Raw genomic sequence first — 26,882 nt, 5'->3', positions numbered from 1 at the left:
AACACTGAGCCTGTGACTCCCACCCCCAGTTCTCCCCTTCTCACAGAGGTTCACCACTGCTCCTTAGACTTTCCTTCTCCTCTGTTTTCTTTTGCTATCCACCCTGACTCCTCTTTGGCCCATCTGCCCTTCACCCCCATCCCTTACCAGCACTCTGAGAGCTGCCCATGTCCTCGAAGGAGCAAGAGCAAGGTCCTGCTGCTGTTGGACAACAGGTGCATCAGCGTTCAGCCCTTCCATGTGGGCAGACTGAAGCAGCATGATGTGCAACCTTGCTGTGTCAAACACCCTCCCTTCTTAATCTGCAACGACATTCAAAGCACACAGGAAGGCAAGTGCACCCCTTTCTCCCAAACTCCCTGCCGTCACTACCTTGGATGGAGACACAAGTTCCTCTGGGAGGGAGCTGTATGCCCAGTGCTTGCTGTGAGGCAGGCCACAACAGCAGGGCTCCGTAAGAAAATACCAGGGCCTTTGTGTCATGTCTGCAATGCCGAGGACCTATTTGTGCATCGGTGGCACATTCTGGGTTTGCACTAGCAGAACTGGAACTTCTGAGAGCACAACTCAGGCACTAAGAGGGCTTTCTGAAGAGTAGAACAGAGGCAGAGCCATTACAGAGAAGCAGGAAAGCCAGGGACCAACAGAAAACAGGGCACATTTTCCAACAGGGAGGAGGATAGGGTCACTGGGACCCACAGCCAGAGGGTGGTCCAGCGGTGCCTACCAAGAGCTGAGGACAAGCTGGGTCAGTTCAGCCCATACCAGACACCCACATATGCCAGCAGGTCACAGCCAGGCTTGTCTCGCAGCACCTCATCCTGAGCACACCTCTTCACCCATAGCACCCTGCAACTGCCTTACCTCGGTCTCCACAGCAGCACCCAGCCCTGGCCACCCCCCAGTCCCACCGGCCCCAGCCAGCACCCAGCCCTGGGCACCCCCCAGACCCACTGGTCCCAGCGCGCTGCGCAGCCGCTGGCTGTCAGCTTCGCCTCCCGCAGGAGGGCACCAGCACACCACAGGCCCGCAGAGATGCTGCCAGCCTGCCTCTAGCCAGCTCCACCCTTTAATACCTCCTTCCTCTCCTCACCCAGGTGTTTCAGGCCAGCATCGGGTCCCGGCCACTCTTTAACGCCCCCTCACCGGCTAGGGCATGGTTAGCAGTTCCCATCCCACGCCAGCACAGCTCTTGCAGTAAGGAAAGGGAAAGCCATGTATCGCTTGATAAATCAAAGCACCTTTATACCAGTACAGTCATAGCAGTAGTGCGAACCTTGCGTAAGCCGGGACTCCTCCCGCATCATCTCCTTTCCTGTGCTGCAGGTCCCAGTCTGTAAATGCTGCCCAGGAGGCCACAAGAGGTACTTAGCAAGTACTTTCAAGGTGCATAAGGTCTCTTCCTAAAGCCTGAGCATGCCAGGTGTCATTACTGCAGAGCAGGTGTCAAATGTTTCAGCCTCCCCCAAAATTATTTTTACAAGCTCTTCAATTGCCTGTCACAGGAAGATGCCACAAGGAGACTTGAGTTCTCTGAAAAGAGGGGGAAAGGCACCCAGATCAAACACACTGACAAATGCAGCCTGTGACAGAAATTGCTGGATTAGAGTTTTTTAAACCTTATGTTTCTCATCTGGTTTGCCATGGCTCTTGTAGGTGGGCTCAGTGCACAGTAAATCAGGATAACAAACCTACATTTACTGTGATCCTTTCATCCCCTAGGATCCCAAAGCACATCATTTAATTGCACTCAACCTGCACATAGATTTCGTAAATAAAGGAATGATGAATTAGCACAGCTGCTGCAGCATTCACACAAGTTACTAAGACACAATCTCCTTGTGCAATCAATCCAGCCTCATGCTTCGGTGTTTTGTCGTAAATTGAGGTCAGAAAGAAATGTTCTCCCTACCTGGAACGCAGCACTGCTAAACTAGCTGAGTACAAGAAGACACTTAAGGGTGAAGTAATCTGTCTTCCCTGTGCAAATTTCAGAAATTGTTGCAAATATCCATTTGACGGAGCTCCCATGCAGTAGATGAGCACTGATCCTGCACAAGGGCAGGAGGAATGTGATACAGGGGAGAGATTATCTGCCTCACGATAGGAAGGAGGAAAGCCTGGATGATCGCTTTGACCTTAAAACAGGTATCTCATTACTCCCTTTGTCCAATAAGGGAAATGGAGGAGGAGAAAGGTGAGAGTCCTTCACATGCCCATGGCACAGAGCAGGCCTGGTCTAGGAGCCCCTCCTTTGCCCATTCCAGCCCCAGCTGATGGCTCCCTCCATCAGATTCAGCCTCTGTTTCGTATGCAGAGTGATTCAAATGCTGCTTCTGGAAACCAATTGGCCCAGGAGCCTCCTCATGAGCAAAGGGTTAGTGGATTCCCCTGGACCTCCTGACCATGTTACATCTTCAAACTTCCTATTTATCTCCCACCGAATGCCGCAGAGACACCACCTGGAGCTAAGCCCTTCTCTGGATCTTGATGCTGTCTCAGCCCTGGCCTGGTGGCAGGCAATTTCAGGCATCCTTGCCATGTGGTTCCTCATCACGCCTCAGCTGCAAAATCCCTTTCCTGCTTCCTGCAAGGAGTGTTAACTGTTCCTTGCACTTCAGCTGGTAAAAAGGATGATACTTACCCCTAATCGATCTGCAGCAAAAGCAGGCCACAGCAGAAGTGGGGGAAGCCATCATGAGGAATGGAACCCAATTTTTCCAGGTCACTGATAAAATGGAATCAAAGAGGGTAGAAATGCTTTACCAGCTGTAAAAAGCTTGCCCAGACCAAGGCTCTTCCTTGGAGAAAGGCCCTGTCTGCCCACAGGCCATCCCTGGCTGGGACCTGTGAACGTCCCTGGGGCAGTTTCTCATTTTTCTTCTTGGTACAGGTGAGGAATTTGGGATGTGGTTAATTTTTGCCTCCGAGGGCAAGCAGCAAGACAATTTCCCCAGGAAAAGAGCACAGTAGTGTGAGGATGCGGTGCAGAACAGCACTTTGTCTGCTGTCCTGTGTGGGAGCTGAGCTGCTGGGGCTCTGCTGTGTCTTGTCATGAGCACCGGGCTGTCTCAGAGGACAGAGCAGTTGGGGCTGGGCAGCGGTGGGGGCAAGGGACAGCACTGCAGAATGGCATCTGGCAGGTGCACTGCCATGGCTGTGTTCACGGGGCGGGCAGTGCTGCACTGTTGGCTGCTGTAGAGGGTGGCACACACTTTCTGCCAGCTCTTGGGGTTGTCAGCTGCTCCTTGGAGTTCAAGACAAAGAATGACCCACAAAGCCGCCCCAGCCAGCGCTGGCCCTGGCTGCTGACCTCCAGCTCTGACCCTCTGTCAGGCTCAGGGCCCCAGCTTTGGCAGGGGAATCTCAGCAAGGAGCAGTGAGACCCCCCAGGGGACGCAGCAGACAGAGCAGCCTTTGCACCACGACCCTGTGCTCCATCCAGGCTGGGGGCAGGAACCTGCTGGTCGCCTCTTCTCAGCTGGGCAGATGGTGCTGCAGTGGGTACAACGGGACTGACCGCAGGAGCCCGCCCGGCTTCGGGCTCAGACAGCCTCAAATTACAGCTCCAGTAAAGCGTCGGTGACTGGACTGGGCTCCTGCCTTGCGCTGGCCGTCCAAACGCCGCATCCCCGTGCCGGGATGCCAGCCTCCTGCCAGCCCGCTTGGGTCCCAGGACGCTGCCGGCGTCCTGCAGGACCCTGACACCCTGCGGGGGCCTGACTCGAGCCACGGGCAATGAGTCTGCGCGAGGCCCATCGCGGTGGCATGTGGAGAGGGGAGAAAGCGGCCGCTGCTCCGGGACGGCGGGGCTGCGTCACGGCACGCGTGGGAACGGCCCACGGGCGACTCACCGAGATTCTGGCCGGGACGTGCTCTGTGAAAGTGCCACGCGTGGCCCAAGCGCCTCTCCCTGTGCCCCCAGAGGTGCCTCCGCACGCAGCCCCTGCCGACAGCCTGCAGCAGCGCTCCGCTGGTGGCAGGGTGCAAGGAACCACAGGAAGAGAAACCTGAATGGAGTCCTGAGAGGCTGAAGCAAAACACAGAAGTAACTCCTGCAGCTTTGAAGCACTGGAAACCACCTGGTTCCCCACTAAATTCAGCAGGGAAACTCTGCACAAGGGCTTTGCTGCTGGCAAAGATGGGCTGGGAAAACAGGGAGAGCACAAGGGGAGAACCCTGTGAGCTCCAGCAGCATGGCATGGGGCAGGCTGTGGCTAATCGCCCGCCAGCTGCCAACTGCTGTGCCTGATAAAATGCCTCACAGATGTCTGAACGTGGGTTGGCAGAGGGGGATGGCACTCTGCAAAGCCAGGCTTTACAGCCTGGAGAGGAACTGGGATTTGTTAGCAGCTGGTGTACGGATGGCAGCTGAAGTTTAATGAGTTTGGTGGGTCAGCCCTGTTTCTACTGGAAAAAGTCCACAGCATTCAAACCACAACTGAGAACCGAAGGAGGAACTGCTGGCTGAATCACGCCACCTCCAGCGAGGTCCTGTCCGCGAGGTCCTGTCCACACCGCACTGAGACATGCAGTGCCCAGGGAAGCCCAAATTTCTCAGGCTTGGTCCTGCAAAGCACTTGTGTATGTGGCCAACTTTAGGTACTGGGACTCGAGAGTGGTCCTGAGGTGGGAGAGGAAGGAAAAACTTCCTTGTTTCAGGGCCTGAATTGCTGCTGTGCCTTTTTTATCCCTTTCTCTTTAATTCCAGGTAAAAGAGACAGAATTCTCAGGCTAAAAGCAGGATCTTAGAGCCTGCATTTCCGTTGCAATGACACCATGACTTTCATCGTGTGTCCAGAGCTTCAGAGAAGAAAGTGTCTGTACAGCCTTTCTCCTTGAACTCCATGCTGGAGTGAGGTATAATATCTGAATAATTTACAAAGCCTCTTCATTAAACAGAATTATTTTTGGCAGCTTTGTTAGACTGCTCCTTTTAGGATCTAATAGGAAGTTGCTCTGGTCTCATTAGGGCATCCCTGTACAAACCCTTCCTGCCGAGGCTGGAGACTGGGACTCTCCAGCCAGACAAGCCCACAGGCTTGGGCAAGCTCAGAAGGTGGTGAAAGGCAAAACTCAGCATGGACACAGTACGGTAGAACCTCAGGGCACACGGCTGGGGGCAGGTGCGAGGCCAGCAGGCATGTCAGCAGATCATCATATGTACTACAGTACCTTAAAGCCATGCTAAAGGCAGGCACGGCACCTTCCTCCCTGGAAGGCTGATGCCAAGCAGGGTGCCACAGGAGAGGTGGAAGTGGCTCCTCCAGCCCCTGTGTCCCGGTCGCTCCAGCCTAGAGACCCCTTTGCCAGCCTCTCACACCAAGTTGCCCAGCAGCATCAGGCCCTTGACTAAGCTGTCAATATCAGCAGCCAAGTTCCCTGGTTACACTCTGTGGCCCCTCCAAAGGGTGGTCCAGCTTCCCCAGGAGCAGACACATTCCCTGGAAACCCACCTGCAAGCTCAGCCCAACCCTGACCGAGCCCTCAGTGTGGTGAGAGCCTGGCACGGCCTTGCTCCTGGCTGAGGTGTTGGGGGTGCAGGGGGACCCATCTGCTTCAGCTGCAGCTTTCCACCATTGCGATAAAACAGCCTCAGAGCACACAAATGTTGGTTCACTTGGAGAAATGAAGTACTTTCATCTAACTGCTAACCATCCCCTACACGCATGCTCAGAGTTCCATTCTTGTGCTGGAAAAACCTTCATTTCCTGAGCCAGGCCTGAGGTGGGCAGTGGGAATCCCCTCCTTTTACGAGGGGGTGTTTAAGGCAGGCTCCTCCATGCGCTGATCTGCTGCCATGCCCAGGCCATATTCACCCCTGCTGACACACGCAGGCCCACTGCTTGGGCAAGGTTATAATTGTCCCTTCTTCAGATGCAGATCTATTGCCCAGCTGGAGACAGGCCCATTAAAGACTCATTTTCTAGGCACAAGAGAGTTTGTGTTCCCCTGGATTGGGATTTGCCAAGATTATACCATAAATTAGCATGTTTCCTGGAAGAAAGTAAGGAGAGAGAAAAAAAAAGATAAAACGGAACATTTTGTAGCCAACATAAAAGCCAATAAAGGAACGTTTCATTTCCCGCTTGGAAGGGAGCGACCGTGAGTTGCTGCAAAGAGAGGGGCAGGCAGCACCGGGCAGTGTGAGCAGGGCTCCCGCGCTCTCGCCGTGACCCAGGGAGGGTGGGGGATGCACATGCCTGCTGCTCCCCGCTGCTGGGGAGCCAGGCTGGGGCCAAAGCCGCCAGCAAGCTGGCAGCGGGGCTGCCGGCCATTTCCCCTGCCACGTGCCTCAGCCTGGCACCGCGAACCCTCCCCAGAGGCCACAGGCACGACCTGAGCAGGGGGCTGCGTGGCAGAGCTGTGGAGGGTACGTGCTGCTGAGCTGAGGAAAGCTGCACACTGGCAGCCTGGGGCCTGGGAAGAGTGCCTCTGCCTCGTCTTCTGGGAAGTTCAATCTACTCTTGCAATTGTTATTGTTGTTTGAAGAAGTCCATCAATCACAGGAAGAGCCCAGTCCTGTTTGTATCCAGGACAAATGCTTCACAGCTTTGGCAGTACCATCGTTAGCAGGAATACCTGTTCTTTCAGGTTGCTACACGGCAACTTTGCTGCCCTATTTCAACTGGAAAAAAAATCATTCAAGTTAAAGAAGAAATTATAATATCTAGGTGAGCAATGAAAGGGGGAGATGGAAAAGGAGAGCAGAGATGCTACCTGGCTTAGCAGGCAGACTGATATTCCTGGGTGTCTCACAAAAGCGTGTACATGGCTGTGTTAAAAGGCAGCCACCACTGGGTGAAGAACGTGCCTTTGGCCCCGACTGCCCTCCTCGTCTTACCTGAGGGGACTGAAGGCAAGACACCCACTCTGGAGATCTCATCTCAAAGCTTGTCCCGCTGTGCATCATGACCAACCCTTGCAATATCCAGGATGGGAAGATACTAACAGACGGCAACTGCTCTGCAGGCACAGCACACCGGGTGCTAACGAGGGTGAAGTCTGTAAAATGGGAGAAACAACCTACCATGTATTTAGGGGCCATCTCTTCTTGTGTGCATGTACATGTTGCACAGGGCAGTTGACATTGTGGTTCGAGTCTTTAGCTGCTGCAGGAATACACATAATCTGTTCTTCCAAACTAGCAGCAAATGTGAGCCTCCTGACCCGTACATATGCTCAAAGAGGTTTTTTAACTAAAAGGAGTAACTTAGAATAATAACATGGGAGCCCTTCTGCAAATGAAGCAGGAGTGGTCTGAATGGCGCAAACCTCGCAGGCAGCAGCTGTGCAAGAGGATCCCAAACTCCGGTGCTCCCCTTGGGATGAACTGGCCTGACCCCGAAGCTTCTCAGCGGCCACATGCATGGGCTCACAGTGACGGACCTGGCACGAGCACTCCCACTGCAGAAGGCAGGACAGAGCCCACAGCCTCTGATTTTGAACACATGATTTAAAGTATGGCATTTGCATGCTGCACACTGCTGCTGCACTTAACATAATCACCTCTATAATAGATACCAAATTCCTATAATGCAGTGGAGACCATCACCTGCAAGGCCAGCCTGTTCCATGCTGGGGGCCAGGGACGGTAAAGCTCTCAACCCAGGCACTGCATACCTGAATCATCACTTAGCTGAGGGCCAAACCCTTCTGCATCCCATTGTCCCTTCCTTCCCCCACAGGGCAGCAAGGTGACAAGCCTGGCAGGGAACACAAGACACGCTCCAGACTTGCTTCCATGCTTCCCACTGAGGGCAGAGCTCACCAGAGAGGCAGGCCTTAGCTTTGCAAGGGGACAGTGGTGACCTAGTCTGGTCTCCTGCACACACCAGTTACAAACTGGATGTCACTGCCCCAGCGCAAAGCCTAAGCTCGGGAGGCTCAGTGTCTCTACACATAAAAAGGGGGCCAGGATGCTGACCAGCTCAGGGGAGACTGTCTACCCTGTTTTCCAACCTTTATTCTGCAGATAAAGCCTCCCTGCTCTGTTAATGATCCTTGGCATGACACTGTCACAGTTTTCACTAATACAGAGATGTCAAAGTGAAAAAGCTACTGCACAATACGCAGGAGGTGTCACAATAACTCAGCTGCTATATTGTTCTCTTAAAAAATAAATACCACAACAGCCCAGCCCGCATCGCTGGAGTCATGATGTGTAGGGTTTTATTGTTAATCAGAAGACGCAGATTTTTAAAGATAAGACACAGAACAGCATCTGAAATTGATGAAAGTTCCCTGTGTGCTAATACCCACCAGCTGTATTCCTGCCTGTTATTCTCATGCTGCCTTCCAAGGACCTGATCCCACCTCAGCGCAGCCACATTTGTGTGTGTGGCTTTCAAGAGGCCGCATGGCAACAAACTCCTTCCAGCAATAAAGTCTGTGGCCAAATTCACCACCTCTCTGCAGGGATACAATCAATCTCCCGGGACACAAACTGCAGGGTCTGCTCCTCCGGCAGCAGGTTTGGGACCAAAGTTTGCATCCAGAGCAGAATTTTGCATTATTTGAAGACGGGAGTTTTGTTTGGAGGCAGTTACAGGTGAATTCCCTGGCCTCTGCCTTCCCTCATGCTCAGCAAAGGCAAGGTTGAAATAAACCAAACCAAAACCCGCGTAAACAAACCCTGTTCTCCCTCTTGGGGAAGGGTGTGAAAATGAGCTGCATCCGATGGCGTCCCCTGCATCGCCAGCTCGGTTCAGATCCCGCAGCGTCAACACCAGGTTTAAGAAACTGTAAGACACTGGAGCGGTGGCTTCGTTAACAGCGGAGCTTCCCCTTCCCTCCAACACCACATAATAAAGACGCAGCGCCAGGAGCCACAGGAACGATCTTTGCAGGGCAGGCCCGGGCTCTCCCGAGCAAAGAGCTGCGGAGGGAACCCCGGGCACACCGCGGAGCCCAGCGCCGCCCACACCTGGCGCCAGGGCCTGCGGGTACCGGCGCTCCCCCACAAACCGCTGCCCGACGCCAGTCCCAGAGCTGCCCCGCTGCGGGGCAGACCCGAGGCCGCTCCACAGCGGGCTGCAGCGGCGGCTCGGTCGGCTGCGCTCGGACCTCGGGCCCCGGGGGGCAGCGCTCCGCACCCCCGCCGCGGCCGGGGTCGAGCCGGGGGTCCTGCCGCGGCACCGGCGGCGAGGAGGGGCGTGGGGAAAGGGGAGCGGCATCCAACAGCCGCAGCACCGGGACGGTGCGGGGTGCCGGCCAGCCCCGGCAGGGCTGCCACGGCCGGGGCTCGGGGAGGCTGCGGGCGTCGGACCTCGGGGGCGCGGGGAGGAGATGCCGGTGGGGGAAAGGCCCGGCCCGGCCCCGTGCCCTGCCGCGCCCGACAGCGGGGCCTGGGCCCGGCGCTCCGCACCCGGCCCGGGCCCCCGCTTGGCTCCCGCGGCCCGGCTCAGCCCCGCGCCGCCCGCAGCTCGCAGCGATCCCGGCAGCGCGGCCTGGGCCGGTGCCCGCGGCCGCCGGCGCCGCGCGGCGGGGGCGGGACCGGCGGGGGCGGGGGCGGCCGTGGGCCCGCCCGGCCCGGGGAGGCGGCGGCGGCAGGTGGTGCCGAGCAGCCGCAGGACGGAGCCGGAGCCGCAGCCGCCATTAGACAATAGGCGCCGGCGGCGGGGCGGCGGGAGCGGCGCGGGGCTAGCGGCGCGGCCGGGGCGGGGCGGCCGCGGGGCCGGGGCGGCCGGGCCCGGCGCGGACAAAGGCGGCGGCGGCGCGGGGAGCCGCGGCGGGAGCGGGCGGCGGCACTGGGCTGCTCCGTGCGGGGGCCGAGCCGCAGCCTGACATGATGTTTCCACAAAGCCGACACTCGGTACGGCGGGGCCGGGGCGGCGGCGAGGCAGCGAGGCGGGGCCGGGCACCGGGGGGGCGGCGGAGGCCGCGGGGCGGCCCGGCCCGGCGGGGGGGCGCGGCGCGGGGGCGGCCCGGCCTCCCTGTGGCGGCCTCGGCGGGGCCGAGGTGACCGAGCGCCTCCCGCCGCCGGCAGCGGGGGGGCGGGGGGTTTCCCCGCCCCGCAGCCCCGGCCGGGCCCCGCGCCGGCGGAGCCGCCCCGGCCGCTAGCGGTGCCGGGGGGCGGCGGGGCCAGTGTCCCCGCCCGGGGAAGAGCCCCGCGGGTGACCTTGGGCGCGTCCCGGGCCGAAGCGCGCCGGCCGTCGGGGCGCCCTGCCGGCCGTCGTGCCCCCCGCCCGGCCGCCCCCGCAGGGGCTCAGCCCCTGGTGCGAGGCGGCCCGGCCCGGCCCTGCCCGGGGCGGCGGGACCGGGGCGGGCTCAGGGCAGCTGCTGTCCTGGCGCCCAGCGCTGTCTCCTGTTGTTCAAGGGCTCTTCTCACCTGCCGCAGCAGCTGAAGTTCACGACCTCGGACTCCTGCGACCGCATCAAGGACGAGTTCCAGCTCCTGCAGGCCCAGTACCACAGGTACGCGCTGCCTGGCCCGGGTCTGCCCTGCTGGGCCAGGGGGCAGCGGCTCGAGGGGCCGGCATCATCGTGATTCTTCTGCAGTGTTGCTCCGCCGCGTAGGCTGAACGGGAATACCAGGGAGGGGACCCAGCGGCGCAGCTTGGGCCACCTTTGGCTCGAGAGGACCTAAGGCAGGGGATTAGTCATGTCCACTTGGGAGCCCCGAGAGGAGCACGTGCATCTTCCCTTTCCAGCCAAGGTCTTTCCTCTGAGCGCGGCTCGGCCAGCACCGCACGGAGGCTTGCCAGGCCTCCGTGTCTTGCTGGGAGTTTTCCTTGGTTCCTCTTGCTGGCTGCGGTTCTTGGACAGCGAATGCTGCAGGGAGCACTTAAATCCGAAAGCTTCTGCTTTTCGGGGTGGGTGTGTGTGTGGAAATGCTGCTGCTGACCCGAAAGCTGGCTTGTGACGGTCTGTCGCTGTGTGCGCGTGTCTGAAATAAACGTGAAGCTCTTGGGTTAAATTGACTGGATGATGCCCTCTGCCTGAGGTGCTAGTTGTGGCACCTGCCTCCGTGCCATTCCGGCTGCAACTTTGCCGTCAGGTCACAGGTTCGCAGTGGTGTTGTTCTGGCACAAGCAGGCAGAAAAAACTGCTGGGAAATGGCTTTTTCCTGGTGTCCCTGTGTCTCTGGGCAGTGCCAGTGAGGGAGCAGGGGAGCCCAAGAAATATTCCTGCTGGAAAGGAGGCATCCCCCCACCCTACTCCACTGCCTTGGACTTAATCTACTCGAGAAGCAGCAGGTTTTGTGTAGGTGAAGCTGTTTCTTGTTTGAAACATAAAACCGCAGCACATGCTGGCTGCAGTTGCTCGGCTGGTGAGTTGGAGTCTCATAAAACATTGGGAGCAGCGGCACTTTCTTTGAAGGGTGTGAAGAACCTAGGGGAGAGAAAAAAATCTTTTCTTCTGGAGGGATGTGCTGCACTTGGGCCTCCTTCCCACCATCCAGAAATGGATCTGGCTTTGGTTTTGAAGTTGTATTGGAGCATCCCTTGAGTGCTGCAGATGGGCCCGTGCCAGAAGCTGTCCCTAGCTGCCAGCGATCAGCTGAGGAAAGGCAAACCCCTCCCTGGGCAGCGACCTCTGCTTCTGCCCAGCTTTCTGCTTCCCTCTGAACCGATTGCCACAGCAAGTTTTGCTTGGAGGAGGTCAGTGTCCAGCTGGTGGATGGCCTTGTGCTGCTGCTTCTGAACGTGAGTTGGTAGGACTCCAGCTGGGAAGGTGGGAGCGGGCCTTGCTGTGGTCGCTGCTGTGACAGCACAGCGTGACCCAGCTCCGACCACCCCTTGGAGTCTGGACGGTGGTGTCTGAGAAGTCAGCCTGGCCAGGATGGGTCCGTGCAGGAAGCAGCTGTTCCATGGCGATAACTCTCTCACCTCCTGTTTGTGGTTTGTTATTTTTTTCTGTTTTCTGGCTTTTCAGCTTGAAGTTGGAATGTGACAAACTAGCCAGTGAGAAATCGGAGATGCAGCGTCACTATGTCATGGTAAGGACCGGCCCCGGCAACCGAGAGTGCGTGGGCGTGCGGGTGGGCACTCCAGCGGCGAGCAGGCGCCTGTGCCTGGGTTGTGCCTGTCAGGGAGCCGTCGCCCCGCGGAGCGGCAGGGCTGGTGTGGGCGTCTCTGCAAGCGGGGCATTTCTGTTCTGCATTGTCTGTGTGCAGTGGATGGTTCAAATGTGGGCAAGTAGCAGAGAATTGTTGGAGATAGAAAACTGATGGACACAGTGGTGGCTGCTTGATGGGTGGTGGAGTCCTTGACCGTGCCACTGACTGGCTGCTTGACTGTCCTTCCTGCGCCCTGGGGGAACTGACAGCTCTTACACACTGAGAAGGAGCTGCAAGGTGCTGGTGTGCAGGTGTCTGGGAACGCGGGGAAGGTCGTGGCCAATGAAAGACAAAGCAGTGCTCGGAGAAGTTGGGAAGCTGGGAAACCCCACAAGCCTGGTGGGAGTTGGAAGCAGAAACCAGCTGCTGTGTGAGAGCTAAACCCTCTGCGCCTTTTCGTGACTCAGGCAGCCTTGCAGAGCCATGGTATAAAGTGCTGGCATGTCTCACCCATGCACGTGTCCCAGCACAAAGTGTGCGCATCTCCGGGCAGTGCCTGGTGAAGGCAGGAGATGTGGTGGCACGTGTGGGCAGCAGGCTTAGCCATAACTCTCTGAAGAGAAATCTGTCAGGAAACAGCTGTGTTCTTGCAGACAGGGTGATGGTTCACCTGCCAGGTAAGGCCTCTGTCTTCCCACGTGTGGAAGAGCCCTTGTAGCAGAGGGGAGGGATGCCAGATAAGGCCATGGTCTGTTCCTTTCCTATCAAGGAGTTAACAGAATGTTGTGATACTGTCCGTAAAGATGAGCTGGTGCCTGCTTGCCAGCTGCTGCACCTCCCCTGGAAGGAAGAGATAAGATGTAGAAATTAATACAACAGTTCTTCAGAGGAGAGTTAGGACTTTAAAATCTGAAATAAGGGAGCTGGCCCCTCCATCCTCCTGTACTGCCTGTGTGTCCAGTCTCCAAGACTGTGGGGACCAAGGTGTGCTTGGGGCTGGGGCCAAGGAGAAGAGGTCACAGCTTTCCTTGTAGATTAATGGAGAAGCTGCCCCACTCTCACTGATAAGTGATTGCTTCCTGGGCTTTGCAGCCTGCATGGAGACTCATCTCCAGGTGTGTCTGAGATTTTTTTTTTTCCCTTAATGCTGACAGTCACCAGAATTGATTCAGGATACCATCAGCGGGTGGGCAGCAGAGGGGAAGGGCTGTTGCTCGTCGTGCAGCTCTCGAGGTGCTGCAGGTGCAGCAGCTCCTGGCTCGTCTGCGTGACTGAGCTGGAGTCGCATAGAGCTGCTGTCGCTCCGCACCACGGCGAGTCACGGGAGGCAAAGAGGAGGGTTTCTGTGAATGTGCAAAGCTGCTCTGATTTTGAATAAGTCACAATTAGCAGCTCGGGGTCAGCCTCCTGCTTCCTGCTCAGTCTTCAGAATGCAAAGAAGCCTCAAGAGCCAGCAGCAGTGTTAGAGCAGACCGAGATTGTGGTGATACCAAGCTGGGCACTTCTCAGACTTGTGGCGTTGGTATCAAAATGCCAGTGATCTTCTCCTTGAATTAAATGAGCACAGATGTGGATTTTTCTTTCCCTTCCGAAGAATCAGGATTGCAGCCTGCAAGCTGAGGGAGGAGATTTCTATAAACTCTCAAACATCAGCCTTAAAACAGCTTCTTCCATGGGTCAGGAATTAGTTTCTCCTGCCAATAGATTGCTCTGTAGCTGCATGTTGCTGCCGTTTGTGGGTTTTTTGTGCATGTTTGGGTTTTTTGTTGTTCCAAACAGCTGGAGCTATGTGCAGCTGGATGTGTTACTTGCTAGATGAAGCCCAGTTTGTGATCTCTTCTATTTGCTGCTGAAGCAGCCACGTGGGCTTTAGGATATTCGCCAGGCAAAGCTTGTAGAGTCAGGCTGCCTCTCTTTTGGCCGTGGACATGGAAGTCTGCAAAGCCCTGAGACTTTTTCCAGGTTTGAAGCAGCATTGCTCACCTCGCCTTGGTGCCGACTGCTGAAAGCTGCCCGCGAGGGATGTTGCATGAGGCCTGGTCAGCAAGTTCCTGGGTCTCTTTCTGCAGCAGTGTGAGGCTGGAGCAGGGCACACAGGGAGTGCCTGGGCTTGGTGCCTCTGCCTTAGACCTGGAGAGGGTTTCTGTCTGTGTTTGCCTCCTGTCTTTGTTTCCTAGGGCTGGCCTCTTCCCTCCTTCCATCCTTGCCCAGCCTTTGTAGAAGACCTTGCTAGGAAAGTAGTAGCAATTCCCAGCACTGCTGTATGGAGCCTCTTTACCTGGTGGAGTCTTGACTTACAATTTCTTTTGTTCTCTTCTTCCCTGCCCTACAGTATTACGAGATGTCCTACGGGCTGAATATTGAAATGCACAAACAGGTAGGGGGACGGCATTTCCAAGTGCTCTAATTCATGAGGAGGGTGGGTTGTCTGCTGTGCTTTGCCCTCTGTCGATTCAGTGGTGTTTAAGGAACTAGAAATGGCATGAGCCGGAGCTGCCTTCAAAACGCAGGGACCCCCCACCTTTCAGGATCGCAGTGCCAGACTGAGGGCTCTCACCCTGGGCTGGAGCACCAGGCAGGGCGTGCAGCTGTGGCTCAGCGTTGGTCAGCAGATGTGAGTCTGGTGTGGAGGGCAGGAGATGATCCTGGGTCCCTCCCAACCCTCCTCCTAGGCCCCGGTTGGGTTCCTGGCCCTGCCACCTTCCCTGGTGCCCGAGAAGGCTGCTTGTTATCGCCGTGACATGAGAAACACCCCTGGCTCCCACCAGGCTCTGCTGCAGTCAGACCAGAGCGCGCTCCTCTTGGGCTGCGATTAGGTGATGTGACAGCAGACCTTCTAAGGGCCTCCTTGTCATGGAGACTGCTGCAGCCTGGATAAGTTTGTTCATTACCCTCACTGGTGCTTAAGCTGTTAATTATCCCTGGTGGCTAATTACCTGTGCTGTTAACAACATGAGCCTCCTCTGAGCCTGACTTTGTCTGGCTTCAGCTTCCAGTCATAAAGTCATCTGTGTGTCGTGGCTCAGTTATAAGCCTCTTAGCACAGTTCTGCCCCCCACAAAGGCACTTGGTGCCTCCAATCCCATCACCCTTGGTTAAGCTCACCAGACCAGCTTCCCCAGTAAAGGATCTGAGCCGCGAATCCTCACTGCTGTCACAGGAACTATCTCCCAGCCTCGTCCACTCCCCTGTGGTGCTGGTGAGGCGCCGTCGGCTGGTTTTGGTGCACACCTAAACCCTTTGGCCCTGTGTTTCTTTTGACTCCATTGGAAAGTGGTTGCAAAGGGCTGGTGGCTTTGCTCTTTCTCAGGAGAAAAACATTTAACACCCTAAAATTTGCCACTTGCTTGTAAAAGGCTGGTGAAGAAGCTGCCTGGTACCTGTGGTCTCCCTGAATAGCCCGCAGCTCAGCCGTGGGCAGGCTGGCAGCGGGCAAACGCCTGCCTTTGGGGAGGGGGAGGCTGAGGACGCTGAGCAGCCAGTCTTTGGGACAGAGTGGGCGTCTTGGTGGCAGCAGCACACGTGTCTGTCTGTGTCCTTATGGCAAACGTAATTCGACGCATCCCCATTTCATCTCTGGTTGCTCCCAACTTGTTAAATGAATATCGGAGACCTGGAGAGGGAAGAGAACATTGAAAACTTGCTCTTTGCAGGCAGCAGCACTGGTTCATTTAACTCTGCAGGGAAGGGCCCTGGGAGTGAGATGACCCCTCCGTGAGGGGCAGTGTGTTTTCTTAGGGCCATTTGGGGGCTCGGGCCCTGCCTGGGGAGGGGGTAAGGTGAGGCAGCTGCTGCTGAGGGTGGTCAGTCCTGAGCTGCCTGATGCCTTTCCTCTCTATTCTTCCCACCTTCTAGGCTGAAATCGTCAAGAGGCTAAATGGGATTTGTGCGCAGGTTCTGCCCTACCTTTCACAAGAGGTGAGTCTCTGGCTCAGGGGCATGTTGGCAGCGGGAGCAGAGGCCCCTGTCCCGCTGCGGGGCAGTGTGAGACGCCGCAGCCCCGGTCTGGTAAACCTTGTTGCTTGCTGTGAGCCCTGTGCAGGACCAGCCCTTCAGGATGGGTTTAGCCTGGAAGCCTTCAAACAGCTCCCCAGGTGTGGTGCAGTGGCCAACGTGTCCATCCGTCCCCTTTGTTGATGGCTGTGGACAAAGATGGGCTCTGTTCTCTCCTGCCATGATTCCTGAGTCATTGGCCACTTCTGCATGGGTGGTGGGAGCTAATTGGGGGAGAGGGGGCGCGTTTAAAAAAATACCTCCATATGGCTCCTCCTTGAGATCTGGTTCTTTCGCCTCATTAATTAATGCAGCTGATGGGCTCCTCCCACTCCCCTGAGAAGTTAATGGGGAGGGCTCGGAAGTTGCTGCCTGATGCAGGAGGACGATGAAGCACCTCTGGTATCTGTCCATCTCCCCACACAACCCCACAGAGGTTCCATGGCTGTTTTTTGGTCAGGACTGGCTGTGGGGTGGAGGCTGTGTTTCTTGATCTGGGTTATCTGTGGAGGTGGGGGACAGGCTGTTTGTTCCCACCCACCTGTTCTCCGGAAAAACAAAGTGGCTTGCTGATCAGATCGGAGCTGCCTATTAACTAGGCCACCACGAAACCTTTTGCATCTTAATGCAGCCCCGTCCCCTGCCCCAACCCTGTCCTGCGGCCAAGATGGGAAGAAAAATCCACTTGCTGGAGTGCAGTGTGCTTGTGCTCTCAGAGGAGCAAGGACAGTTGTCCTTTAAGTCTTCAGGCACGTGATACAGCTGTCTTTCCTGCCTGTGTTTGGAGCAGCCGTGCTGGGCTCTTCCACAGCAGCATCTTCCAGCTGCTGCCATTGGGACCTGGAATGTGTCCCAAGGAGTGAAGAGCTTCCGAAGAGCTGCTGATTTTAGGGCTTGTTTTGTGTTAGGAGGCCTTGTTTTGTGTCAACTATGGGTAGGAGAGGGGAGGCAGGGTGAGAGGCACTGCCCACCTTAGAGCCCTTCTGGCCACAGATTGCTGTGCCTTTGCAGAGCAGGACAAGGATGGGAGCAAGAGGGGACCTGCTTAACCCTGTGTTGAGGAACTGGAATGAGACAAGCGTGCCTCCTTCCCTGCTCCTCGCTACCGTGGTCCTCAGTGCTATAAGGTCCTTGTCACAAATGAAGTGGTGCAGGTGTCCCCAGCTGTGGGGTTAACCAGCCTCTGTGCCCTGACATCGTGGCCCTAGCAGCTGAGATAACGCACGCTTGTGTCAGACCCGGCAGGGCTGGGTCCCTCTTCTTCCCTGTGATACTAGAAGTGATCCTGAATTCCTCCCTTCTCTCCACACCAGCATCAGCAGCAAGTCCTGGGAGCCATTGAACGCGCCAAGCAGGTCACAGCGCCAGAACTGAACTCCATCATCCGTGTACGTGATGCATGTTTAGTTTGGGTTCCGCGGGTCAGGAATCTGCTTTTGGCCTTTGAGACAGAGCTGGGCAGGGGCTCGTGGCGGGGGATATGCTCCGCGTGCTGGGAGCAGGCTGCTCCACGTGCAGTGCTGCAGCCATGCTGGCCCTGCCGGCGCGGAGCTGGTTTTATCCAGACTTGTTAAAGATGTGGGCATGGGTTTGCAGGGGAGTGCAGATTCCTGCTCTGTCCCAGCTTTGGTTTTGAGAAGGAAGTGCAGCAGCTCCTTGACATGAAAACACCATCTGTTCTTGGTCAAGGTCAGGAGGGCTTTAACCACATCCTTGGAGCGTGCCAGAGTCTGAGGCCAGATGTCCTGTGGGTTAGGGGCTGTGTGTCGCGCTGGGGACACGCTGTTGAGTCTTCTCTTGAGGCTGTTGCAGCCCAAAGACTCTAGAATCTCTTTTTTTTTTTTTTTTTTTTTACTTCCCGTGCCCCCTCCCTCCCTGAGGCTGCAGTGCTCTCCAGGACTGGGGTCCTTGGTTCAAGTTTGGGCAGCCCGGGCCCCTGGGTGGGGGTCCAAGCTCACTCAAAATGACAATATCCCTCTCCTGTTGTCCTCTCCATCGTTTTCTACAGCAGCAGCTTCAAGCTCACCAGCTGTCGCAGCTCCAAGCCCTCGCTCTGCCTCTGACTCCGCTCCCCGTGGGCCTCCAGCCCCCGTCCCTCCCCGCGGTCAGCGCCGGCACCGGGCTCCTCTCGCTCTCGGCCTTGGGCTCCCAGGCTCACCTCTCCAAGGAGGACAAGAACGGCCACGACGGGGACGCCCACCAAGATGATGACGGGGAGAAATCGGATTAGAGTGAATGGGGCGCTGGGGGGAGGGGGCTGTCTGGGGGGCGGGGGGGCGGGTTAACACAAGATGCAGTATCTCTCTCTATTTGCTGCGCAGCAGAATTGCGGGGGCGTGTGTTTGGTGGCAGCTTGACGGGCCTGTTTCCGCGGGCAGCAGTGCCTGGGGCACGAACCCACCGCCACCCCCCCCGCGAACGGGCTGCTCCGCAGCAACGCGAGCGCCGTAGCAGTAACCGTGTGGCCGATTGTGCTCTCCCTGTGCCCAGCCTGGCTCCCCTGTCCCCCCTCCCACTCCGGCACAGAGCTGAGCCACAGCCTGGCTGGGGCTGCTCTGGGGCCGCTTCCCCCTGGTTGTCCCGGCTCCTCGGTGCCTCGTGGCTCCCCTCCGCCGCTCCCCCCGTGGTATTTAAAGATGCCCCTTGATCTTAACAGTTTCTGCACAACTGCCTGCTGGGATCCCTGCCCCGAAACTGTCTCTCCCTCCCCAAGCGCTCTTGATCTCATCGCATCGCCCTGGCCCTGGCCCCCTCCTCCCCGCGCCCCCCTGCACTAACACCAGGCTGGCACCTCGCTATTCTGCATGTATCTGTTCCAAACCAGTCCTGCGGCAGTACGACGGGCTCTGCCTGCCAGGGTTCCTCCTTGGCTGCTCCTTGGCCTCGGGCTGGAGGAGGAGGCTGTGCCACCCGCTCTCCTTCAGCATCACACCCGGCTTCAGGGGGCTCGGGCGGCTGGGCAGAGGGGCAGGCAGACCGAGAGCCTTTCCTGGTCCTCCCCCACCCCTGTGTAGAGGATACAGCAGCTTTCTCTGTTCTTATCTCCGTGCGCTAGCGTGTCTTCTAAGAAAAACAAAAATGGAACAAAAAAAATAAAATTAAATAATAATCTGGTGTTTGTATATAGTCCTTTAGAAAGATCTTGTTTTGCTTTTTGTGTTTAATCACTTGACCTATAATAAGAGGAACTGAAAATGCTGTATCAAGGACGTACAAGCTGTGCCTTTCAAATAAAGAAATAAGAAGGTTGGTTAAAACTGTGACTTGCTGCCTGCTTTCTTGCCATCTTTGGGATGACTTCAGAGTGCCCCCAGACAGGGGACTGGGTGCGGCAGAACAGGTAGCTTTGCTGGCTAACCTTGGACTCTGCCTCGGTTTCCCTGTTGGTGCCACAGCTCCTAGGGGCTGTGGGAGGTGGCCAGAAGAGCTGCCCTCCCTCCTCCAGGCCAGCGTGTCCCAGGCTGGTCCCTGCCTTACCTGGTGTGATGTGCTGCCTTTCCGGGAGGGCCCCCGCCTCTCCAGGAGTTTCTGGATTAGCCGGGAGAACGTGGGTTAGCGTGGACATCTCTAGTTCGGCTTCTCTGCTGCTTGTGTCTCCCTGGCTGCTGGCAGAACAAGGACCATCTTCCTTGCTTGTGTCCCACTCTGGGATGCCGTCCCTCCCACAGGTGTCCTTGCAGAGCCATGTGCCCACGCCGGAGCGTTGGCTGGAGCCAGGGCAAGGACGATGCCTGGGCAAAGCCAAAACAACCTGGAGAGCGAGGCGAAAGTGGGCAGTGGTGACAGGGACCTGGGAGCTCTCTGAATGAAGAGCAAGGAGGGCTGGAGCCAAGTGCCACCGAGGGCTATCAGCTCTGCCGGAGCAGGAGCGGCGTGGTTGGATAATGCACGAGAACGGTCCCTGTGGGCTGCCGCAGGTCTGCTCTGCGTGTGCATAATTCATTTTTCCTGTGGGTGCAGAGGATAAGCTGCTTCTGTGGCACTCGGCCCCTCTGGAAAATCTGGCCTGTGTTGCCCTGGGGCTGAGATTGCTGTAATGGAATTGGTTCTCGATAATTAGCGCTGTCCTCTGGCTTCAGAGCCTGCTCTGCCCTGATAACATCTTCCCCTCCGTATCTCCCAGGCCAGCTGGAGTGGGAAAATTTCCTTCCCCTGGGAAGAAAGCTGGGGGGGGAGTGGGGAGGGGGAGGGGGGGGCAGGGAGGGTCTCGGTGCCCCTGACTGCCCATCCAGGTCAGAGGACTGTGGTGGCACAGACAGGAGCCTGGGCAGAAGCCAGAAGGGGAGCAGCAGACCACGCGCCTCCGTCCTGCTGGCGCTGGGCAAAGATGGGGCCAAGCGCCCGAGGGTGGGATCTGACGGGGACTGCTGAACTGGCTCAGGCCTGGGACCACCTCTGGCTCCAGACTGGGGGGGCTGCATCTGCTGCGGTGGGTCCACAGAGGGAGAGACTTGAGGAAAGGTGCACGGTGCTGCATGAACACCCGCCAGAGCTGCTTCTGATGGGCCTGCTCCTGGTGCGGAGCAGCCTGCTGAGAAGAGGGGATGGAGGGACCGGAGCGTGGCTTGGTCCTGTGTCCCACTGTCCCAGGAGTGCCAGCCAGGCTTGGCACAGCTGTGCCGCAGCCCAGGATGGGTTACAGAGCCTGTGGGCAGCGTGAGGGGCTGACAGTGCTCCCGTTACCCGCTTGTGCTGCCTCGCCAGCACGAACTGGGAATGGCTGGGGCAGGGGTCTGGGCACAAGCTTGCAAGGAACAGGGCGGTCGGCAGAGAAGCGCGGCTCCAACGGTGGTCTTCGAACTCTGGCTGCTGGCTGGGACTCTGCAGGGCTGCCCCAGGGCTCTGAGCGCTGTCCCTGCCAAACTGGGTGCCCCTTGCAGCACTCCACGCTCTTGCTGCAGCTGTCACCTGTGCGCTGGGAAGCTGCTGGGTGCTCAGCTGCCACGGGGCAGGTCCAGAACACAGAGCCTGTGGTGAGAGCGGAGCTGCCACCTGGCAGGGGCACCCTGGGGGCCACAGCACTGGGCAGGCAGGTCCAACACCAGCTCCCCCTGCACTGAGCAGGGGTCTGGCTCCAGAGCCGGCTGAAACGCTACCGATTGCTGTGGTCTGACCCCACCGTCTTGCAGCTGCTCCGAGGGCCTCGCTGGCACCGAGCGAGCGGGTTTCTGATGTGAAAGGCCAACACGGCTTTGGGCCAGGGCTGCTGCGATGCGACAGTTGCTAAAACCATCTCTGCTCCGTAAGTGCTGCTGAAAACCCCGCTGGGAGCTGCTGGCTGTGGGAGGGCTGGAGCTTTTCAAGCGCTTTCACCTCGAGGTCACCGGTTCAAACTCAGCCCGGGGGTAGGGAGAACCGTAAGTGAATGTTATTCCTGATGGGTGTGCAAGGGAGGACAATTTAGGGTCTGGGGTATTTTCAGGCAGGCAATCTCGGAGGAACAGACATCCCTGTTGTTAGAGCTAATTAGCAGCCTTGGTTCGGTGGGCAAGGGCTCGAACAAACCACGAGGCTGCTGGCTGAGCATCCTCGGCTGCCAGTGGGCTGGGGACAGGGAGCTGCTTCTGACTGGGCTGTGGATATCTCCTTCGTCTCCGGAGAAGACTAACCCACTGTAAAGTATAAAGACAGAGCTTTCGGGCTCTCCAAATTCCCTGCACCTTCCAGCAGATGCTGAGCTGAACCTCGTGCTCCACTCCTGCTTCCCATGATGACCCATTTCTGCAGTATGCTGGCTTCCTGCCAGAAGCATTTCTCTGGGTGGTGGGAGGCATCCTGGTATCTCATCCCATGGATGAGCAGTGCTGTGGTTCCCCATGCTGTTTGCATGGCTCTGTTTGCAACCACCAGATTTGCTTCTGGATCTCTGAAGAGAGTAATTTCATAGGGCACCTTACCAGGTTCGAGTTCAAATCAAACTGCATACCAAAATCTGCAAATCTAACCCATACCAGCAGCAAAGAAAGGGTTAAAAACACCTCCCTCGACTCTCCCAGTAGCTGCAGACTTGAGGAAACACCTTCTCTCCTTCCAAACAGGTGGCTCTGCCTTGTAACCTCGCTCATGCTTGAAGCCATGAGCCCCTTTCCTGCCCTGGGCTCAATGCTCGTGAGAGGTGGGTGACACGGGGCCTCCAAAGCACGACTGATCAGGGACGGTTCAAGACTGGCTCCTGGCAGAGAAACCCCTTCTCTTTGTGCACAAGAGGTTGTGATACAATAGTGGGAGAGGGACACAGACAGACAGGCTGAGAAACAGCTCTGCTGGCACCAGGATCCTTGGAAAAACTCAGTGGATGGAGAGCTGGCCAGGTCTGGAGGGCAGGACCCTGCCTACCAGCGCCCTGTGCCCTGACCACAGAGCAGCACCGCGTTCAGCATAGGTTTGACATTGGCACCTGCTCGCAGCTGCCCGGGGCTTGGCGAAACTCTGCTGTCTCACACCTCTGCCCCTTCTGCCTGCCGGTCACTGGGGGGGTCTTAAAATGGCATCTTTCCTCCACGATGAGGTGAGCGGGTGCCAGTTTTTCACTGGGTCGAGGAGGTTTCCACACCGGTTTGACTCTCGGCCCATTTCCTTCAGCTTTTTCCCATAGGACAGATCCCTGTCGCCTCTGTGGCAGCAGCGGGAATCGCCTCACCCCCTCCTGCTCCCACCCGCCTAATTTTTCAGTGAAGCTTTGCTTGAAACAATGGCACAGCCTGCCAGCCAGGAATTCTTAGCAGCGTGGTGGAGCAGGGCCTCGTTCCCAATTCATCACTAATGCAGGAACGTCAAGCCCTTCCTGGCTGCAGCGAGCATGAGATAAAAGCTAAAAGAGGCATCAATAATTAAAAACCACTCAAAGCCGGTAAGTGCAAACAGGAGCCAACATACAGATCGAAGGCAGCGCCAGAGACACAGTCTGTCAGCTGCTGGGCTGCTCCAAGGGCTCCCACGTCTTTCCTGCGGGTGTCCCCCCCAGCCCTGACCCTGCGGTGACAAGGTGTCCCTGGCACGGTGGGAGCGCAGCAGCACGGGGGCTGCGGGCGGGAGCGCGTCGGCTCTGCAGCGTGCCGGGGCCCTGCCTGGGCATGGCAGCAGGGACTCCCCAGCTTCCGCGCACGGTTTGCCTTGCAGAGGCTCTGGGGAGACGTGGCTTTAACGAGCAGCCGGCAGCACTGGGGTACCGGGGATGGGGACCTGTGGTTTGATCCCAGGAGCGTGGCTCAGGACGCTGGAGAGCCTTAATTTCTAGTACAGCTCTGGCTCAGCTCTTGCTGACAGTCCCTTCCTTCAGCTTCCCTTCTCATCTCATGTTCATCCCAGGACAGACTCCAGCCAGGATAAGACCCCTGTTTGTGTCAGCTGCTGGTATAAATGTCCAGGGAGATTCACGTTGCCTGTCTAGGGGTGGCAGGAACCTGGTTCTGAGAGCTCTGCTGAGTTCAAAGACCCTCATTCAAATGTGCAAGTGAGAAGCTGAAAACAGGATGGTTTGGAAACATCACAGTCACCTTTACTCCCTGCTTCCAAAGGCCAGGCAAATTGGTTGATTTAGGGAAAATCTGAATCTTCTAAATCTGGTGACCACAGTTCTGCTCCCCCCATCCCATAATGGCCCTACCGCAGAGGACCCCTAGACAACCCAAAAATCCTGTGTGCAGACCCATCACCACCTGGCTGCCGAAAAGCCCACCTTGAGCTGGCCTTGCCCATGTGCTTAAACCCAACAGGCCCTGAACCTGCATGGACCCGATGAGGCAGGTGCAGGAATTAGTCTGCAAAGAATGAGGCATCCCCGGCTGCTGCGAGGATTCCGAGGCAGCGCTGGGTCCCAGCCGTGCCTGCTGCTCCCTTCCCCTCCCCGATGGTCTCCAGCAGGCCACCAAATACACCTGCAAAGCTGGACACACAGCGGTTCTGCGCTATCGGAGCAGCCCCCTTGGTTGCGAGACAGTGGCCACGTGGCTCTTTGCCACCGACCTGCCCCGTGCCTGTGTTTGGAAGGGATGGAGCAAAGCAGAGCTCAGCAGAGCCAGCGGGAGAAGGGGCACCCAAGAGGATCAGGAGCTGGAGGAGAGACTGTGTGTGCAGGCTTCGGCTGCCCGAAGAGCGGCAAGCCCTGGTCGCCTGTAGGCATCTCAGAAACGTAATGGTCTCTGCCCTTGATGGTCCACTCTGGAGATGTGCCGGGTGTGGGAGGCTGCACAAAGGAGGTGCCTGAGGAGAGAAATGACTCGACCTGCAGCACAGAGCTGGGACAGAGTCGGGGCTGCCTGTCCTGGTGAGGGCAGGAGGCTGCGTGTTCCCCGCGCCCCAGGCTGACGTTTGGGGAGGGAGCTGAAGGGTAAAATCTCCGAGGTAATTCCAGCAGCAGCAACCTGTTTTGCTTGGATGTGGGTTCAAACAGAGCTCCTGAGCCTCCCAAAGCCCAGGCTTGTTTGGTTTCTCGGCTGGTTATAAGCAGAACGGCTGTTTACAGCGCTCGCCTCTCGATCCTGGCGTGGATTTCAAACACCCTCGTCCTTTGGGGCTCTTCCAAGTGCTGCCGCTACCAGGCACAAGTGCGTGGCTGGCATGGGGAGCGGCTGGGCCCCCGGCTGAGCATCCCGCAGCGGGCGGTGGCAGCTGGGGCTCAGCCCGGCTTTGTTGGCTGGTCTCAGCCACATCCTCTGCCCTGCGCCTCTGGTTCCGGCACTCAGAGGGAGGAGTGGGACCAGCTCCCTTTTCTGCTGCAGCTAGAGGCCTGTGGGTGCAAAGGGTTAACTGCAGTTGTTTTCTCCCCAGTCCAAGCACAAGCTGAAGCAAATTAATCTCTGGGTTACAGGCTGTCCTGCTCCAGGGCCCACGTCAATCATTAATGGAGGGTGATGAAGACACGTGTGACATCCATCATTCTGGAGCTGCCTGTTCCAGGTTTGCCTGTGTCACTCTCTGAGACAGGAGAGCAGAGAAAATGCCTAAGGAAAACCGGCAATTTTTGGTAAGTAGTTTTGAAAAATGCTGCGAAATGTCTTCTCAGTCTCTTTTTCCCTTGAAACATGATCTGAAATGTTTCCAGCTTTTGAAAAACACTTTCCTTAAATAAAACAAAAATAAAAATCAACTCCCCCAATAAGGCAAACAAACCAAAAATAAATTCTCTGAAACTTTACATTTGGATTAAAATATGTATATTCATATGTGCAGATATATGATACACACACACATATAAATGCATACACAAAAGGAAGGTTTTTCAAGGGCTTTAGAGCTGAGGTGGTGGGCTAGTGGTCATCCCTGCCTGTGGCTCTGGATCTGGCCAGGGAACACCAGTGGCCACGGAAGGTAAAGGGGAAGGCGCAAAGGCTGGGCTCGGGCAGGGGCCAGCTGCTCACTCAGAGACTGTTTTGGGCTGGAGGGCCCTGAGCCCACCCAGCCTGTCCACGGCCACAGGAAGGGCCACAGTCAGGCAGGCAGCCTTGAGATGGCGTGTGCCCACCACCTTGCCCCTGCCCTGGCAGCTGCCAGCACACAGCAAGTAAATAACGCAATTAATAAAATATTAGGACGAAATGTGAGGCATTAAATATTTAACCTTGTGCCTGCCTACGCAGCGCCCAGGTACAGCTGGTTCCTGCAATATTTAAGAATCGCTCCGCACTCTCCCTTTACCGCCCCACAACGCGGTGACCCCACGGCACGCTGCGGCTGCGGGACACGAGGCGGGATGGCGGGGGACAGGGACGGGAGACACGGTGCTGGGCCCCCGGGCCGGGGCCGGTGCCCGGAGCTGCCCTCGCGCCCCGGCCGTGGCCTCGGGCTGGCGGGGGGGAGACGGCCCGTGGCTCGGAGCGGGGCCGGGCCAAGCGACCCGGGCCGCGATACTGGCGGGGACTGCGCGACCGGCTCCCGGGCCCGCGCGGCTCCCGGCCCTCGGCCTGCGCCGGCCCCTCCGCGGAGGGGGCAGCGGTCCCCCGAGCCCGGGGGCGGCACCGAGCCCAGCGCTCCGCGCCCGGCGGGCGGCGGCTGCCGCACAGGGCGGGGTGGTCCCCGGCTCGGCCGGCCCCGGGCTAACGGCGCGGCCTTGCAGCGGCGGCGGGTGCGGAGCTGTTCGCGGCGGGGCGGCCCGGCCCGGCCCCCGCTGCCGCTCTCCGGGCCCCCCGCAGCAGAGCCGAGCGCTCCCGCCCCGGGGCCGGTCGCGGCTGCCCCCTTCCCGCCGCGCTGCCGGCCGGGGCCGCCCCGGGCCCCGCGGGGACGCTCAGCCCGCCCGGGCCGCCGCCGCCCCACGTTACTTTGAGTGGCAGCTGGCGGCCGCCGCAAGGCCTTATGGGCCGCGCAGTCCGCCCGCCCAGGCCGTCCGCGGCAGGAGCCCCAGCCGCTCGGCGGCCCTGGGCCGGGCCCGCCCGAGAGGGGCGGGATTCGCCTCCCCGGGCCCCCGGTGGGCAGCGAGGGGGACGGTCCCGTGCCGGGCGGCGGCCGCCGCGAAAGACGATGTGAACGACAAACTACAACTCCCAGCGTGCCCCGCGGCGCCTCTGCCGGGGCCTCTGCGACTCGGTCGTTTCTCATTGGCCTTTCGCAGATGTGGCGTCACGAACCCGTGTGGGAACGATGCAGGGCGATTGGCTGGCCCTTCCGCAGCGGCAGCCAATGGCAGGTGCGGCCGCCGCCGCGGCGGGCCGAGAGGCTGGTTAAGGTGGAGCGGGGGGGGCCGCTGCTTGCGGGGGGGTCGCTCCCGCCTCGTCCCCGGCGGGGCGGCCCGGCCCGGCCGGCTGGTGGTCCCCGCCGCCCCGGGCAGGCGAGGAGCCGCTCCTGAGGGACTCGCTGGTGTTGCGCTCTTCGCAGCTCCGCGCGTCGCCTCCGCTGGGCGAGCGCGGCCGCAGCGTGGCGGCTCGGCTGGGAGCCGGCGTCCCTGCGCACTGGG

General features: G+C 58.2%; 1 protein-coding gene across 2 annotated transcripts; it reads left to right on the top strand.

Moving 5' to 3' along the window:
* Window positions 1-9,750: 9,750 nt before the first annotated feature.
* On the top strand, window positions 9,751-18,236 carry TLE5 (TLE family member 5, transcriptional modulator). 2 transcript variants are annotated; one of them, XM_086627854.1, is made up of 7 exons: window positions 9,751-9,814; window positions 10,319-10,416; window positions 11,878-11,941; window positions 14,334-14,378; window positions 15,857-15,919; window positions 17,308-17,382; window positions 18,006-18,236. In XM_086627854.1, the coding sequence occupies exons 1-7, from the start codon at window positions 9,788-9,790 to the stop codon at window positions 18,222-18,224; spliced, it is 591 nt and encodes a 196-aa protein (XP_086483980.1). In that variant the 5' UTR covers window positions 9,751-9,787; the 3' UTR covers window positions 18,225-18,236. The 2 variants fall into 2 exon arrangements, with proteins under 2 accessions (XP_086483980.1, XP_086483979.1); XM_086627853.1 differs by having other exon boundaries at window positions 18,003-18,236.
* Window positions 18,237-26,882: the final 8,646 nt, after the last annotated feature.

Source organism: Tauraco erythrolophus, chromosome 28 (genome assembly GCF_009769465.1).
Source record: "Tauraco erythrolophus isolate bTauEry1 chromosome 28, bTauEry1.pri, whole genome shotgun sequence".
In the NCBI taxonomy this organism is placed as follows: Eukaryota; Metazoa; Chordata; class Aves; order Musophagiformes; family Musophagidae; genus Tauraco; species Tauraco erythrolophus.
This window is presented reverse-complemented; position numbering and strand designations above follow the sequence as displayed.